Source organism: Ictidomys tridecemlineatus, chromosome 5, assembly GCF_052094955.1.
Source record: "Ictidomys tridecemlineatus isolate mIctTri1 chromosome 5, mIctTri1.hap1, whole genome shotgun sequence".
Taxonomy (NCBI): Eukaryota; Metazoa; Chordata; class Mammalia; order Rodentia; family Sciuridae; genus Ictidomys; species Ictidomys tridecemlineatus.
This window is the reverse complement of record NC_135481.1, coordinates 98,575,474-98,593,558: the sequence shown is the minus strand read 5'-3', so window position 1 is coordinate 98,593,558 and position 18,085 is coordinate 98,575,474. Positions and strand designations below refer to the sequence as shown.

General features: G+C 37.9%; 1 protein-coding gene across 5 annotated transcripts in view; it reads right to left on the bottom strand.

Moving 5' to 3' along the window:
- Gpatch2l (G-patch domain containing 2 like) overlaps positions 1-17,655 on the bottom strand; it is a 58,139-nt gene extending 40,484 nt beyond the window's left edge. For 2 of the 5 annotated variants that reach the window (XM_013356872.4, XM_021723805.3), the window contains exons 1-3: positions 17,564-17,632; positions 14,633-15,304; positions 525-589 (exon numbers count right to left, since the gene is read on the bottom strand). In XM_013356872.4, the coding sequence (XP_013212326.2) occupies positions 525-589; positions 14,633-15,304; positions 17,564-17,625 (799 nt within the window). In that variant the 5' untranslated portion in view covers positions 17,626-17,632. Of the gene's footprint in view, positions 1-524; positions 590-14,632; positions 15,305-16,887; positions 17,377-17,547 lie in introns of those variants that run through there. The other 3 variants (XR_013439149.1, XM_013356871.4, XM_078050577.1) reach the window with 3 other exon arrangements.
- Between the last annotated feature and the right edge of the window lie 430 nt (positions 17,656-18,085).

Below are 18,085 nucleotides of genomic sequence, written 5' to 3'. Positions count from 1 at the left end.
TTCTATTCTAATTGTAGCTATGTAATATTTTGTTTTGTTTGAATAATGATTCCTGTTTTGTAACCACAAAGTACTATGAGCCTGCCAAAATGAAAAGTATATATCATCAACTTCACAAGTAAAGATTGGGATCAACAAAAATAAATAAATAAATAAATAAATAAATAAGGTAAAATTCTCCCTCTGTAATAAAAATATCTCATATATCTCATAAAAAAAAAAAAGACAGTAGTGCATGAGGATACTTCTTGGTTCTAAACCCCCAAACAATGATTCTCAAAATCTGAATGACCTGCATAAAAATCATGCTTGTGGAAAATGCAGATTCCAGAGCCAATTCTAGACCTACTTGATTTCTAAGTCAGAAATCTACAATTTTAGCAGTCCCTCAGGTGACTCTCCATGCCATAAAGCTTGAGAACCACTACCACAAACAATCATTCTACTGTCAGTGAGTCACCCCTAGTCATTTGCATCTTCCCATCAAAAATGAACCGGTGTCCCAAAGCTGGGATCCAAATTACCTTGCCGTCCTTCATCATTGGTGAAGAGTCCAGTGTCACTGCTGCTACACACACTGCTGGTTTCACTGAAAAAAAAAAAAAAAAGAGTAAAACTCAGAGAACTCATCAACTCCAGTCAAAAACCACTCTACATTCTTCTGATTTTCCAAAGAAAAGACCTCAAGTTTTCCTAATTTCACTCCAGTCCATTAGCCAATTGTGTAGGTAAATTTCACAGGGAAGCCATAGGTAAAGTTTCTTTACCCCCAAAAAACAACAACAAAAAAATATGTAAAAGAAAAATACTAAAATTTTACATGTAAAAAAATCTAAGATTACTTTGTTAGTTTAGGATCTAAAATATTTATTGAAACTCATACAAGTAATCTCAACCTGATTTGGCATATTAACCAACACAAATTTATCAATTTTATTTTTTAAATATTGCCAACTATTAATTTCAAATGAAGATAATCAACTTTGACATTTAACATCTCTTAAAATTTCTCCCACTTGCAAAGCAGTAAACATTCATAAGCAGAAAATAAATTAATATGGTCAGTTATATTTTCCAAAATTTCATGTCTTCCTTGACATCAAGTAGATATACAAAGCTTATTTTGGGGGGAAAATAAGGAGTTAAGGTTAAAAATAAAAATATAAAAACAAACTCCATTCAGACTCACTGAAATAAAACTTTTGACCTAACAATTGATTCCACTTCTTGTGCTATTTTCTTTCACCCAATCTTCATCAAATGTGCTTTACCTGGTTCAAGAAAAATTTCTTTATTTACAATATTAGCTATTTCCTTGACTGGGAGTATTCGCTTCCGAGTTAGTCAATTTTGTTTCACCTGCTCTAGACGATGCAAGAAACCAAAGCAAGGGAAAAAGCATTTTCACTATGGTGAAAAAGGAACAGGCCTGGCAAAATCCCAACCTATAGTCCTAAATCAAAACTCTGAAAATATTTTGTATTTTGCAACATTTTCAAATATCTTGCCAACACTAAATCCTCAAACTGCTGGTTAAATTAGTAGCAATGCTTTCCTCACAAGCTTAAGCTTGTTTCTGAATAACAAATGGCAAGAGACCTTTCACAGCAAGAGCCAAAAACCAAAACATACTTGGATTCTATACAGGTTCTTTCACTTTATTTTCTTGTGCACTTATATATTCTCAAGGGTCATTTTAAGAAATGTCTCACAAAACTATACCACTATATCCTTTGAATCCTCAAACAGCTCTACAGTAAAATCCAGAAGCATCCATATAGAGGACTACATTCTTCCTACTTCTTAATTTAAGGAACTGTGCCTGTTCTTGAACTTAAGAAACTGGCTATTCGTATTTTCAGCAAATCTGAAAATCACTAGTGGTCTAATTCCATCAAGTCTTACAACACAGTCTCTCTCATATTACTACTTTATTATTCTCATCTTACCTCAAGGATAAAGCATATTTTTTATTTTCTTTTGCAATGCTCAGAATTTTAAGGAGAGATACAAAGCACATTAGGTTGTGGGATATATGCTATTTCACCATCATATTTTACACTTCACTAGTTAGCATCACTACTGAAACTTATGTCCTATCACCTGTTTTTATATGACCTATGAGTTCAGAATGGTTTTTACAGCAAATTGTTAGGGAAACATCAAAATGTAAATATTTTGTGATGTGAAGAGATGATGTGAAATTCAAATTTCAGTACATGTCAATAAAGTTTCATTGAAATCAACCATACTCACTCATTAATACATCTTTCTACAACCTCTTTTGTACTCATCTGCAGAGATTATACAGTCCAGAAGACCCTAAAATATTTATTATCTATCTCTTTATAGAGAAAGTTTGTGGATTCTTGTTTAATGACTATGGTCTCGTTTGAATATTTCCATTAGAAAGTTAAAACAATTACTCTATCACAAAATCTGTCAATTCTCTTCCCCATTCATTTCCAGCCACTTGTAGGTACTACAAGATACAGTGCTTCCTAGATCTTTTTACATGGAATCCAGTCTCTCCCAATATTCTAAATAAAAAGGCAGTCTCAAAGAATATCTGCTAAATCAAGAAAGGTGATAGTAACTGTCAGCATACATTTTTTATTGTTTTATCAATAGCATTTCTTTTTTTTTAACTTTAATATTTATTTTTTAGTTTTTGGCGGACACAATATCTTTGTTTGTATGCGGTGCTGAGGATCAAACCCGGGCCGCACGCATGCCAGGCGAGCGCGCTACCGCTTGAGCCACATCCCCAGCCCCTCAATAGCATTTCAAGAGAATCAATCTTCTTGAAAAAACTTGAGAATGAACTTGTCTCAAAGAGTTTGTTCTATATAGTGAATTAATGACAATAATAGCATGGAATTATCCTCAGGACGTTAAGACTATGATCAAGAGAGATATGTATTTTCTTCACAAAAAAATTAGTTCTATAAAATTTATTCCATGCAAGTAAGTACCATCCTTTTACCAATGTCTGGAAACAAATGCATCATCTGATGGCACTGCTAATTTTATTTATTCCCTCAGAATAATTTATATTATGAAAATGTAATCAATGTATAAAAAAATGTTAGCATGATTTGCTAAGGAAAAATGTGAGGAGTTCCATGGCATGCTTGCACATAAACACTATAAAAAAAAGTTTGCAAAAATGTAGTACTAAATAAAAAATAAAGGTAAATATAAATATTTTCCTTCCAAGTTTCAAGTCCAAGTTTCTTGTCATGCATCCCTCACTCACTCCTCTTAGACTATGATTTAAAAAAAAAAAATCAGATCAGTATGATTTTAATATTTAGTCAACTATAAAATGTTAATTTAGTTACTTCAATTTAATATTCAGTTACAAATAAGGTCACATATTATGAATCTTTAGATATAAAGGAACAAGATAGAGTCAACAACAGCAGCAGGTAATGAAATCCTGTACTTTGTACTATCTCAAAATGACAGCAACTCCTAGAAGCATCCATGCCTCCTCCTTTTACTTCAGGAGTTGTTCCATATTCCCTGTGCCTCATAATTTATGAGCTTCTAACCTATGAATTGTTTGCATACAAAAATCTTCCTAGACTACTTCTAAAATATGCTGGAGAACTATTTTCAACCTTACAAAAATGTGTACTTTGTTTTTTTTTTTTTTTTAAAGAAATCTAATCCCAAACCAAGCATGGTGGTGCATGCATGTAATGCCAGTGCTCAGAAAGCTGAAGCAGGAGAATCACAAGTTCAAGGCCAGCCTCAGCAATTTAGCAAGGCCCTAAGCAACTCGTGAGATCCTGTCTCAAAATAAAAAACAAAAAGGGCTGGGGAATGAAGGGAAGGGAGGGTGAATGAGAATAGAAAAGAAAGTAGAATGAATTTGCCATAACTTTCCTATGTTCATATATGAATACAAGCCCAGTGTAACTCCACATTATGTTCAACCACAAGAATAGGAAGTTATACTCCATGTATGTATACAATATTTCAAAATACATACTACTGCCGTGTATAACTAAAATAATAATAATTAAATTTTTAAAAGCTGAGGATGTGGCTCAGTGATAAAATGCCCCTGGGTTAGATCTTCAGTACCAAAACAAATAAAAAACAAATAAATGAAAAATCTCTAAAAGGAAAAAGGAGGAGGAAAGATTCCCACCTGTGTTTCTCCTAAATTTTAATTCATTCATTTAGGAAGTATTTATTATTTGCCATATACCAAACACTGCTATAACCAGCACTTAAAACTAACAAAGAAACATGCACTCCCAATTTAAATGAGGCATCTTGATTAAAAAATTAAAAACTAGTCAACACAGTAGAAGAAAGATTATGAAGAGATAGAAGAAAAATGCTTTCCAATGACAAACACTATACAATTAATGAGGGGTGGTGTAAGCCTGGAATTTAACTTTACAATCCTGAGAAAAATCATCCCATTTTAGAAGCCAAGAAATGTCTTAAAAATATTCATATATGAATAAAAGTAGTAATAATACTTGACACTTCTATACAAAGCGTATAGCTCAAATGTTTCCATACTTTATTCAGTAATATAATCACCATTTTAAATAAGATACAAACAAAATTACAATCTAGATTTTGGACCACCAATTCTACTACCTAATTACTATAATATTGTAAGAAAAGCAACTAAGCCACATCCAACTAAAATAATAGAAGTGTAAAAAAAAAAAGTCAACTTAACCAGCAGTTCAAAAGGCTGATTCTCCCATCGACCTTTTATTATGAAAATTTTCAAACACATAAACTGTTTAAAAGTAGTTAGTTAACAAGGATTTCAATTCCACAAGTAACATTATGCTTTCTTTACTTTATTATACATCTATCCATCTAACCTTCCCATCAGAGCTTCTTTGTAATGAGAGGCACTCTGAGTGGACCAGATGATTGGGCACAGAATTCACTTCCACAGAAGTACATTATCACAGGAATGGAGCCCAATAAAACACAAGAGACACCCTTTGTCCAATAAAACAATTCCACCCAGATTTTTATAAGAAAAAACTGATCCTACCTTTAATGTCCGTCACATATGTGCTCCCCTAAAACTCAGTCAGGAAGACAGAAATGGAACAACATGGAGCCAGTAAGGACAACAGGAATAATGTTAGCCAAACATTATAAATCCTGGTACTAACTTAAAAATGCTTTTATCTGAAATGTTCTCCTTTCAAGTTCTGAAAATGAATTGTTTGTCCTTTAGAGGAGCAATTAAAGGATATAATTTTTCAAATTAACCAAAATTCTAGTTTTAAAACTATAGTATACTGGGCTGGGGATGTGGCTCAAGCGGTAACACGCTCGCCTGGCATAAGCCGGGCGCTGGGTTCAATCCTCAGCACCACATAAAAATAAAATAAAGATGTTGTGTCCACCGAAAACTGAAAAATAAATATTAAAAAATTCTCTCTCTCTTCTCTTAAAAAAAAAAAAACAAAACCCAACCTCAATACCAGAAATATCTACAACTGTGGTTAACTGGAGGTAATTTTGCCCCCAACTCAGGGTCATTTGGCAATGTCTGGAAACACTTTTGATAGCTACAACTTCAGGGGGAGCAGGAGGGGGAGCTGTTGAACTACTGGCATCTAGTGGGTAAAGACTAGGGATGCTGTTAAACATTCTACAATGTACAGGGCAGTCTCACAACAGAGAATTATGTGGCCCAAAATCTCAGTACTGCCCAAAGTGAGAATCCTGACCTAGATTAGTAAACAAAACATGAGAATTATCATAAGTATGAATGTATAGGTTCAGTATTATCCATGGCTTCAGGTATCACCTGAGGATAAGGTGATACTAATTCCTTAATTTAGCATCATACTAGATTAGGGAAAAATTTTAGAGAGCCAGTAGCCATCTGTGGTAACCAGACTTCTGGACCCCAGCCCCCAGCTATTCCATACCCTGGCACAGTCTTTCTCACACTGACCAGGGTTGGTCTGTGTAACTGACACCATACAGGATGTAACTTCTGAGATCAGATATATGTGGCTTCCATCTTGGACTCCCCTCCCCTGCACCCACCTCTCTCAGATCCCTCACTCAAGGGGAAGCCAACTACCATGTCTCCAGGTAACTGACAGCACTGTAGAGGCTCACGTGAAAAGGAACTTACCAGGACCCTTCACCCCCAGTCAAGTTTTGCCTGACTGGGACTTCATGAGAAACTCTGAACCAAAGCAACTCCCAGACTCTTGACCTCAGGAACTAAAGACAACATATGTTTGCTGTTTGGAGCTACTAAGTCTTAGAACATTCATCTCTCACAATAGGTAATATGGTATAAATAATTCCCCTTTACTATTCCTAAATGATAGCTTCTGGTTTAAACAAATCTCTCTAAATTCCCATAGTTGGGAGAAGAAAGGAAAGCACAGCTTGCCCTCTGACCTGAGAGTTGGCCATTCTTTAATATTCCTAACCATAGAAGACTACACATTTAGAAAAATATTGCTCTTAGATCCACTGCCCAAGACATCTTTGCTTTTACATTTTCCTCCCCATCTTTTCCTTGAGTGAAAGTGGTACATTTGCCACCACATGAAATCAAGAGTTCTGAATCTGGTGGTAAACAGAAGTAAAAGAGAAGTTATTCAGGGAAATCTCTCTCATCCATTTCCAAAATCATTCCATTAAGTTAAGAAAAGGGATAATGAAGGAGTTTTTCAATTTCATTCAGGTGGTGCCATAAAAGAAGGCAACAAGCTCTCCAGCCTACAAATTCATCAATGTGATGAGTACAATCAGTTATATTTTGCCAAGCTCATGACCTTCTTCAGGCCTCTGCTGTTGAGCTGGGGGCTAGGCCTCATAAAAGTCCACCTACCTTTTTAAGACTTACAGTTCTTCGAGCTAAAAATGATTTACCTTGAAGTGGATGAAATTTCTTTCCAGAACAGATTTTTTTAAAGAATATATTTTTAAGTCTTATATCTCTAAGAATGTCCTTCTGCTGCCTTTTGACATGAAATATATCTTTACTATACACAAATTTCAGGATGCGGTGTGGTGAGAGAGCAACTCCCTTCTCCTCAAAACTCTGCAGGCAGGGCTGGGGATGTGGCTCTAGCAATCGCCTGGCATGCGTGTGGCCCAGGTTCTATGCTCAGCACCACATACAAACAAACATGTTGTGTCCGCCAAAAACTAAAAAATGAATATTAAAAATTTTCCCTCTCTCTCTCTCTCTCTCTCTCTCTCTCTCTCTCTCCCTCTCTCTTTAAAAAAACAAAACAAAACAAACTCTACAGGCAAAGCCAGGCATGATGGCATATGCCATCATGTAAACCCAGCAATTCAGGAGGTTGAAGCAAAAGAATCACAAGTTCAAGGCTAACCTCAGCAACTCAGTGAGACCCTCAGCAATTTAGACACTGTCTCAAATTTTTTTAAAAAGGGGGGTGGGGGGATGTAGCTCTGTGGAAAAGCACCTCTAGGTTCAATCCCTAGTACTAAAAAACAAAAACAAACAAACAACAACAAAACACTTCTATAGACAAACAAAGCCCCCCACATTTAGTACTGTAAGGATGAATGCCAGTCATATTTTCATCCTTAAGATTTGTATTCAGACTTGCTCCACTCCCACCACAAATGCAGAATGCAAAAACTATTGACAGGATATATTTAGGCAGAGGTCTCTTTTCAGGGTTTTCCTTTTTAATCTTTTTAATCTTTTTTTTTAAAGAAAGAGAGAGAGACAGAGAGAGAGACAGAGAGAGAGAGAGAATTTTAATATTTATTTTTTAGTTTTCGGCAGACACAATATCTTTGTTTTTACGTGGTGCTGAGGATCGAACCTGGGCCACACACACGCCAGGCAAGCGTGCTACTGCTTGAGTCACATCCCCAGCCCCTTTTTAATCTTTAGATTTAACTTTTTCAACATTTCTCTTAAATTTTTTTCCAATGTTTTGGTTTCTTCCCTGGGAATATTTACTTACTCAGATTGGGCCTCTATTCTCCATCCTTCAGGCCCAATTTTCTCTCATTTTTATCACTTGCCTTTGCATTTTGGGAGGGCTTCCAAAGTTTTCCACATCATCAACTTAATTTTCTGCAGAGTGAATTGTCTTTCATTTTAATATTGTAATTACATCTTAAATTTCCCTATTATTTTTTTTCCCAATCTACTGGATTTTTGAACAGCCATTTGTCTCTCCTCTTAACTGATCCTATTTCAACATAATCATATCTTCTTATATCCCAATGAAGATTTTTCAAAGTATTCTTCTGTTTCCCATCAACAATCACCTTCAAAGATTTGTTCTTCCTCTGAAATTTCAGAATGCTATTCCCTTGCCTTTATTCTACAGAATATGTTCAAAAGTCTCTCTGTATTTGCCAACAAAAAGGGTGCACAGATTCTCATTAATTCCATTCTCTACTCCCACAGATTTGGATAATGTGCTCTTCTCAGATCTACAACTCACTGAGACATGCAGAGCCCCTAGCCTAATTCTCAGTGTTGCTGGTGAGCTTTTACCCTAGGCAGATATGCCAGACTACAACAGAATCTTCTCCAAACCCTCACTGATTCTGACTCCACTCAAGGATAATTTCTAAATTAGTACAACCACTACAGAGATCAGTATGGAGGTTCCTCAAAAAACTAGGAATGGAACCACCATATGACCTAGTTATACGACTCCTTGGTATTTATCCTAAAGCATAAATGTCATCAGACTATAGTGATACATGCATCTCCATGCATACAGCACCACAATTCCTAATAAACAAACAATGGAACCAGCCCAGGAATCTGTCAATGGATTAATGGATAAAGAAAATGTGATACACACACACACAATGGAGTTGTATTCAGTCGTAAAGAATGAAATTATGTCATCTGTAGAAAAATGGGTGGAACTTGAGAGCATTATGTTAAGCAGGAAGTCAAGGGTCATATCAACATTTTCTCTTACATGTGGAAGTCAGAGAAGAAAAAGGAAAAGAAAGGTGAGAGGTGGGTCTTGTGGTAATCAAAGGGAGACTAGAAGAATAGAAGAAAGGGACCAGTGGGAAGGAGGAGGAAAGGGAAAGGGAAAGTTCTGGGAAACAAAATTAACCAAATTATATTATTATATGCCCTGTGCATGGATGAATATGTAATAAGAAATAACAAGGGACTACGGTTATAGTTCAGTGGTAGAGCACTTGCCTAGCAAGTGTGAGGCAATGGATTCGATTCTCAGCACCACATAAAAAAATAAATAGATAAAATAAAGATATTGTATCCATCTTCAATTTAAAAAAGTTTTAAATAACAAATCTATTATATACAGTGCACCAATAAAAATGTGGAAAAATAAGTAAATAAAACATTACAACCTCTAGGTTCACTAAAAAAAGGGTTTTTTCCTTCTCTGACCAGGCCAATAGTAAACTTTATTCTTGGACTCAACACCCTGCAGCTGCCTGCTATACCCAAATACACACACACAGAAAACATTAAACTTCCCTACCCAAGGGTATTCTGGAAGTCACAGGCTCTAAACAAAAACTAAAAGATACAGATAGGGATGGAACAAAAGTGCAACTACTCGATTTTCTGACTGAGACAGGCCTTGTACTTCTGAACCAAGGACTGCCTATGGAGAAGGACTCAGGGTCTCGAACCTTCATGGCAGGATCAGCACTGCCAACATCAGCCTCTAACTACATTTTCCAGTGCAGTTCTTAGCCTTGCAGTTTGAAGAAATCTTGACAATGGGTCAAGTAGTACTAGTTTATGATGATGTGAATGTGCGAATGTTTAATTTTTATTTTAAGTACTGTAGTAGAAAGTTGAGGTTACTCTTCAAATACCTGTTAAGAAGTCACAAAGGTGGGAATAAGTTGTGATTGTTAAGAATCACAGGACCTTTTGTTGCAAGGGTCCTTAAAAGTATTTCAATTCAGCCTCCTCAACTCTAAAGTAACACTAAGGGGTCCTCAGGCCCATGCTTGACTCCCTCTAGTGATCTGGAACTTAGTAAAACAATTCACTTTGTTTTTACAGAGTTCTAATTTTTAGAATGTTATATTTTATACTGAAGCAAATATTTAACTCTATGTACTTTTTAATCATAGAGTCCTAATTTTCTGGAATAATCCTAACATTTCTTCCAAGAAGGAACTTTCAAGGGATAGTCCTTTTTTCTCAACAGAGAGATTTCCAAATACAGTAGTATTATACCACTTCCCATGCTGCCTTTTACAGTTGTTCCTAAGGATAAATTAGCAGAGGGGCTGGGGATGTGGCTCAAGCGGTAGCGCGCTCGCCTAGCATGCGTGCGGCCCGGGTTCGATCCTCAGCAGCACCACATACCAACAAAGATGTTGTGTCCGCCAAGAACTAAGAAAAAATAAATAAATGTTAAAATTCTCTCTCTCTCTCTGTCCCCCTCTCTCTCACTCTCTCTTTAAAAAAAAAAAAAAAAAAAAAAAAAAAAAAATAAATTAGCAGAACCTTGATTAAATCTAAATATGCACACTAAGCTAGCTATTCAATACTCTGAAGTGAATACTACCACTTGCAACAATGGTAAATACACTCTTGGTCAGCATCCTTATTTACAGAATAGAAAACAGAACATCTTCAACCTACTACATGTATTCTTTTCCACAGCTCCTAGAACCCCTGATTAATGACCTCCACTTGCAAAGGAGGCTACTTACCTTAACCATGAAATAATGAATGTTATTGATCCAACAAGCTACTGCTATAGAGTGTTATTGATCACCCAATCTTTGGTTAAAATGGTCCTCATTTAGCAATTTCACTGTCACAAACACCTGGAGCAAAGCATACTCATAATTAAAGAGTTTGGGGGAGTTCAAGTGAGAGGTGATAGACAGAGATCTCAGCTTTCTCCCATTTATTCTTGCTTCTGAGCTATTGTTTATGTCAGAAAGGATATTGATTTTCTATAAAAATAAGAAAACAAGAGGCACCAAGGGGCCGCAGAAGGTCAGCTTGGGCTGCAGAAGGAGGGGGGAGGTTTAGCACTCTATCTCTGTCACTTGCCTTCCAAGAGAAGGGAATATTTTCTTTCCTGTGAGATAGGCCTCTAATACATCACCTAAGAAAGGCTTCTGAATGTGACTTCAGGCCATCACCCAACCAATACGCTTATAAAAGAAAAAGAAGGTAAACTACATTTAAGGAAAACAAACAAATAATATGTTAGTAAAGAAAGAGCAAAATTAGACTTCAGGCATATAATTAATAGGTGCTATACAGACAATTTGAATAAGGATTAGTAAAAAATACATTTATAAGAGTCATCCCATTTTAAAGTATTCACAAACATAGATACACAAAGATTCAATAGATGGTAATTTGATCTTTATACAAACATTTAAAAAAACCTATTATATCATAACTGAGTTCCTCAGAACCCATGAAGGATTAGTTGGTATAGAATTGAGGGGAGATCAGAAAAGTAAATACATCAGAAAGTAAATACAGAAAAGTAAATACATCAAATATACCAAACTTTATACATAAACTTAAAACTACTCTGTTTAGTTCGCAAAAAGAGAATTTAAGGGAATCAGAAATAAGCTGATTAAGATCGACATTTTCATATCTAAAGCACCTAATATATTTTTTTGAAAACTCGTAACTACTGATCAAGCTAAGGCTAATCTTAATGATTAACCTCATATTAATAATTCTACAAAATGGATGGTGACTAACAACTCTTAACACCACTGATAAAAAGCAAAGTTTTACACTTTGATCTATATGTAAATAAACTGTGGCACATCTAAGCAGATTTATTAAAGAATAAGCAAGAGGGTTCTTGAAAGTATTTCTTTTAATGCAAGAGAAAGAAAGTAGAAAATTTTTGACAGAATCAACTCATCAAGAGAGAATAATCATATCCAAAACATAAACTATTATCTACTTTACATTCTAAAGCTAGTCCTGTTTAGCTGGGCTGGGAATGTAGCTTGGTACAGCACTTGCCTAGCATGCACAAAACCCTGAGTTAAATCTTCAGCATCACAAAAAATAAAAAATAATAATAACTGAGCTTAAAAATGAAAAGATTTTAGCTCCACTTTACTACTGAATAAAAGCTGAACATCATAAGAAATCAAAGGATAAAAAAGGATGACCCTTCTTTCCTTACAGAATGGATTCAGGGGGAAAAAAACACAAAGCACTTCTGTTTTTGTAACTACAGATAAAAGGGGAATTTGGGCATCTTAAATAATTAGAAGATTTAAAAGACTTTTTCTCAGATCATGTCTGCTGTAACTCTGCCCATTCATTATTCCTTCACAGCTAGGAGCACTCTGGCATCTGTATTACTGAAAGAACTCTGAAGTCACGGACCACAGAGATAGCCCAAATGGGAGAATGAGTTCTCCTTAATTTGAAGACAGTTAAGAATTTCATAAGAACTCCTGTCTACTTCAATTTCTCCAGCTCTCAGATGACTAGAATTTATATCATCATAACCTGACCACAATTGATGGTCTAGGTTCAGAGAAAGAAAGACAGAAGTAACAGTAAGACCACAGGCTCTGCATTTGAAGCTATATATCTTAGAGTAGACAATTAAAAGTATCTAACACATACAATTATTTCACAGTTTAACAAGAAATTCAAATAACCAACAGACTATTTTTTTAAACTACCATTTTCTTTTTTTTGCAGCACTGGAGTAATACTGCCATTTTCAACAGTAACAAGATTATAAGCTATATATGCTTCATATTAAAACAAACTTGAATATCTCAACAGAGAGTTTCAACATCATGAAAGGATAGAAGTTGACTAAGCAGTTCTTGTTTGATTAAAAATGGCATGATAAGTCAAGCACAGAGGCACAGGCCTGTACCCAGCTTATCTGAGAAAACTGAGGCAGGAGGACAAGCAAGTTTGAAGCCAGCCTGGATAATTTAGCAGACCCTGTGTCAAAATAAAAAGAGCTAGAGATGTAGCTCAGCAGAAGAGCACTTGTCTAGCATGGGTGAGGCTCTGGGTTCAAATTCTCAAGAGAAAAAATAAAAGGCATGATGAGGAAAAAAAATACCTTTATAATCCAAAAATATACATCTGTTGAGTAAGCAGACCTAAAAACAAATTAGGCTTAGAGGAAAATGAAGAAAGCCAAACCAGGAGCCCATCTCAATATAGTTGAATAGACTGACAAATATAAAGTTAGGAAAAGTTTAAAAGCTGGATCAAAACCACCCATAAAACATGGAAACAGACCTACATAGCTTACCCTGTTACCAACACAGCCTCACCTCAAGGTACCCAAGATTTTTTTTTTTTTTTTTAAATGAGTTCAGAGGATGAACTCTTTTTTTTTTTTTTTTGAGAATTTTAACATTTATTTATTTTTTCTTAGTTCTCGGCGGACACAACATCTTTGTTGGTATGTGGTGCTGCTGAGGATCGAACCTGGGCCGCACGCATGCTAGGCGAGCGCGCTACCGCTTGAGCCACATCCCCAGCCCCAAGGTACCCAAGATTTATGTCTTTGTTTTTAAGACAAACTTCAGAAGCCAAGTACTAAGAAAGGTCATATGTTCTACAGTTATAGAAGTTAAGATGAGACAGAAAAGGGTCATGGAAAAGGCACAAACTCAGAGGGCCACAAAACATGGTGAAATATGAGCTTTGAAATCGGGTTTGATTCTCCATTTTGGCACGGGGTGACCTTGGACAAATTATCTAAACTCTTAATCTCAGTTTCCTCTTCCATAAAATACAAATAGTACAATTTTACTATACAGTAGAACTATGAACATTAAATAGGAATATTAAAAAAGCATATAGCACAATGCCTACTACACACAATTATTGCTTAGTAAACGTTAACCAATATTAATAAGAGTAGAAACAGTCTCATCCTGGAGAACTCAACTCATTTGGGTTGATACAATGAAAATTGGAAGGACCAAAGTAGGGATGCTAAATATCCTGCAGTGCACCACAAAGAACTGTCACTCTCAAAGGCCAGTAGCATTTCTTGCTATCACAGATATCACAAATTAATATTAAAGCTGGAGAGTATTAATGTTCCTACAACTATCTGAAATATAGAAAAATTAAGTTATCCAAAACCATACCAACATTTTAAGCATGCACCCACTGGAGACAAATTTCTCTGGCTTGACATATTTGGTCTAAGATTAATGGGGGGGGCTGGGTTGTGGCTCAATGGTAGAGCACTTGCCTAGCACGTGTGAGGCACTGGGTTCGATCCTCAGCACCCATAAAAATAAATAAATGTATGTGTCCATCTACAACTAAAAATTAAAAAAAAAAAAAAAGATTAATGGGACTGAACACTGTTATTTTTAAAGCCCACGATGTGTTCAGACAACTTGAATACTGCTATTAAAAATATACTCAATATAGTCAAATTGTAAGTAGCAGAGTATAGAATTACACCTCAAGAGTACCTAAAACCATAATTTTTAAAGGGGAAAAGCGTCATACCAGGAACATATATTAACTGCATATGCCCGGCACCTGTGCATTTTCCCACACCCACATACACACTCCAGCCTCTACTGAGACTGTGGTACAACAGGACAGTATCTACATATGAACTATGTGGCATAAACAGCATCCATGCAAGGGAGATCTCACCATTCCGACATGTTCTCATCAGAGCCCTGTTTTTGTTCATCTGCTTCACACTCCATTCTTTCTTTCCTTCCTGTTTTGCTTAGGAAAGTCCTGTTTTCTGCTGATTCACACAACCCATGGCCTGATGAAGTCCAGGGAGTATTCTCCTTCCAGCGGGACAGACGTTGTTTCTTAGCAGACTTGAACCTACAGCCTCTCTCATAGCTCCAATCTGATACCTTCAACTTCTGCTGAAGGCTGGCAGCCACCTCTGATGTCACTCGTTTCACCTTCCGCCGGCGCCTGAGTGGTCGACAAGGTGCATTTTCAGTAAAGGAGTCAGATTCATGCCAAGAGTGTTGCTTACTCTTAACTAGGGCATTGAGAGCTGGGTGCCGTTTCGCTACCATTGTGTCATCAGAGTCACTGAAATTGGTGACTGGGGCCACTTCTCGACAATCCTTAATGGCCTCATCCAGACTTGATTCAGAGGCCTCACTGTAGCAGCAAGTATGTTCTGCCAGGTGAGTAAAGTCAGACCTGCGTTTCCGGCCCCGGCGCTTCCGAAGCTGCCGCCTCTGCTGCCGAGGGCTCAGGGCCATTTCCTCCCACAGCTCACCAAGTTTATTCTGCTCAGATGTCTGCTCCAAGGCTGAGGCTAAGTCATGTACCAGCTCATCCATGAGGCCACATCTGCAAAAAAAAAAAAAAAAAAAAAAAAAAAAGTTCAATATTGAAAAAAATGAAAAGAAAAAAAACACCTGAATAGGCTCTGTTGTTTTCAAATAATTTTATAAAACAGATTACAGCAATTCAGAGTCCAATCTCCAATCTATCTATAAAAAATAAAGACACCTTTTACTAACTATATGTAAGTCTCTGTTCTTACCATTCATGATCCATTAAGGCATTAAAAATGGGTGTTTGTTTTTGTTAAATGTCAAGTTAACATTTCCTTAAGTTCAAAAAAACAACTATTCACCAGATAGCAACTGGGATATTAGCAAAAACAAGCAAACTCTCTTTCTCCTTTCTCCCCAACTAAATTTGTCAGTGAATTATCTGTTGAAAAGACCCAAAAAGATTAAAAATGTTTCATCAGATAGGAATAGAACAGACAACTTTAAAACCATGGTAGAGATGGGAGAACAAGGGTGGGACCCAGTGACACCAAGATATTGAGAATGGATAAAGGACTACTCTGTGGTCTGGGATCACTGCTGAGAATGCATGTGGCAGGAATAAAGAGAGAACTTGGGGACACACTTCAAGGAAGACTGCTTGCAGTTTTAGTGATTCAAGAATTTGTAGTGACCCAATTTTGTAGTCAGAACAGAAAAAAGAGCCTAAGTTTGGTATCATTTGGGTACCATCTGGAAGCTACTGGATACAAAACCTTACAGATGTCATTATTATTTTTTGATACTTAGAAACTTTTAGGCTCCATTCCCCAACCTGATCATCCTAATTATGTACTTTAATGCTACATAATCACACAAAAAAAGGAAATAAATGAAAAATGAAATGACAGGGATGGGACAGAGTCTCTTCAAATTTTTAACTAACTGCTTTCCAAAATTTCCTAGTTTTCTACTCATACTTGTCAAACTATCAGAGGCAAACCTTTGAAAGGATGAGAGTAGCAGAGGCAATTTTCAAAACTGCCTCATAAAAGGAAATGTTCAATATAATCTGTACAATACCTAATTTTAAAAAATACACACACACACACACACACACACACTAAATTAGCACTTTCTCCCTAGCCCTTGTTAAGCCCAAAGTATTTGAAGACCATAATTAGAGCTTAAAAATGTGTGGCACCACTCTCAGACCATATTTCAGTTCATGCAGTTTATATTTTGCAAAGGGCTTTCTAAAACCTACTCTCACTCTGTTCCTATTCGGACAAATGGCCAAAGAATTCAAAGGCAGGAAAAGTCTTCTGGCTTATGCGACACAACGTGGGAGGAAGGAGACAACTAGTTCCAAAGTACCACTCTAACAAAACTTCTTAAAGTGTCAAAAGCCACATATATATAAAGGCCATATCCTTTTAAGCAATAAGTTGTTTTAAATGCCATGACAGGGATTTGGAAGACAACTGTTCCTAAGATAGATATAGATACATAAAATAGATAAACAAGTGGGAAAAGCACATCTAAATCTCGTTCCCAAATAAAGGGCTACTGCTTTAAAAACAGGCCGAACTGAGTAAACAAACATGGAATGAAATTACCAAAGTAGTCAAATGCTTGTGCAGAATCCCACCCTACCTCAAAAACTGCAATTGGAACGCAGGTAATAGAAGAGAGACTCCCACACCTCCAATCGCTCTGGGATGCCCTAGAGGACCCCGAGTCCAGGCACGCCCCGGAGGAGAAGCAAGCCGTCCAAATCACACATAGGAAGCTAGTGGTCAGCAAGTCAGAAGAGGGCCAAGCGGTGAGTCCAAGGGGTGGGAGGTTGGGAGGCAGGAAGGTAACTTCTCATTTGGACCTGGGACACGGGAGTCAGCCCTTCTAAGGCAAAAACTGCCAAACAGCAACTACTGGTGACGGGGCTCCCTCCGAGTTCGAGGGCCGCAAAAGGACCACAAATGTGTGAAAAACCATGTTTAGAAGGATTCCCCACCACCCCCACCAGGCCCCGAGGGCTGGGGCGACCACGGCTAAGAACACCACGCCCACGCTGTTGCCGACCCAACAGAAACAGAGAGAGGAGAGGCGGAAACTGTAGCCCTGGAGGCCGCCCGACCCTCACCGCCTGGGATGGGGGAGACAGGCCCTGAAAAACGAGGCCCCACCACCCACGTCGCTCCCGCCGGCCACCGCGGCCCCCTGGCGCCCTTTGCCGCCCAGCCGCATCCTAGAGTGCTGATCCCCTCTGTCTTTGGCCCTGGACCCCAACCCTCTCAACCCACGCCTCCCCCTCACCGGCTGCCACAGCCACCTCCAACGGGCGCCGCTTTTTGGGCCGAGTCTCCCCGCCGGGGTTTCCCTCTCTGACCTCATTTCCGGTCTGGGCCGGAGGGGTGGGGCATTGGCGGAGTGGGAGGGGCTTGTTGCTAAAGGGCCCGCCCAGGACCAGCGCTTCCGTCCCGCGGCCTCCCCACTTCCGCCCCTCGGTGGGCGGGGCCACGGGGAAGCTGGGAAGTGGGGCAGGGAGCAAAGAAGCGAGCAAGTAGGGTTAGCTGGATGGCCAGGTGAGGCAGAGCGGGGCGTTGCGGGGCCTTGGGGAAGACCCTGAGAGCTGGCCTGGTCTCTGTTGGGGACGGCAGCAAGTTGGACGCTGAGGGTTTGTGAGGTTGGGAAGAAATGGATCTTTGTTCTTAACAATTGTTAATATGACCTTTGAGAGGGGGCGATTTTGCATTGAATTATTTGTCTTTGGCTGAGGTTGTGGCTCAGTGGTAGCGCGCTTGCCTAGCATGTGCGAGGCACTGGGTTCGATTCTCAGCACCACATAAAAAAA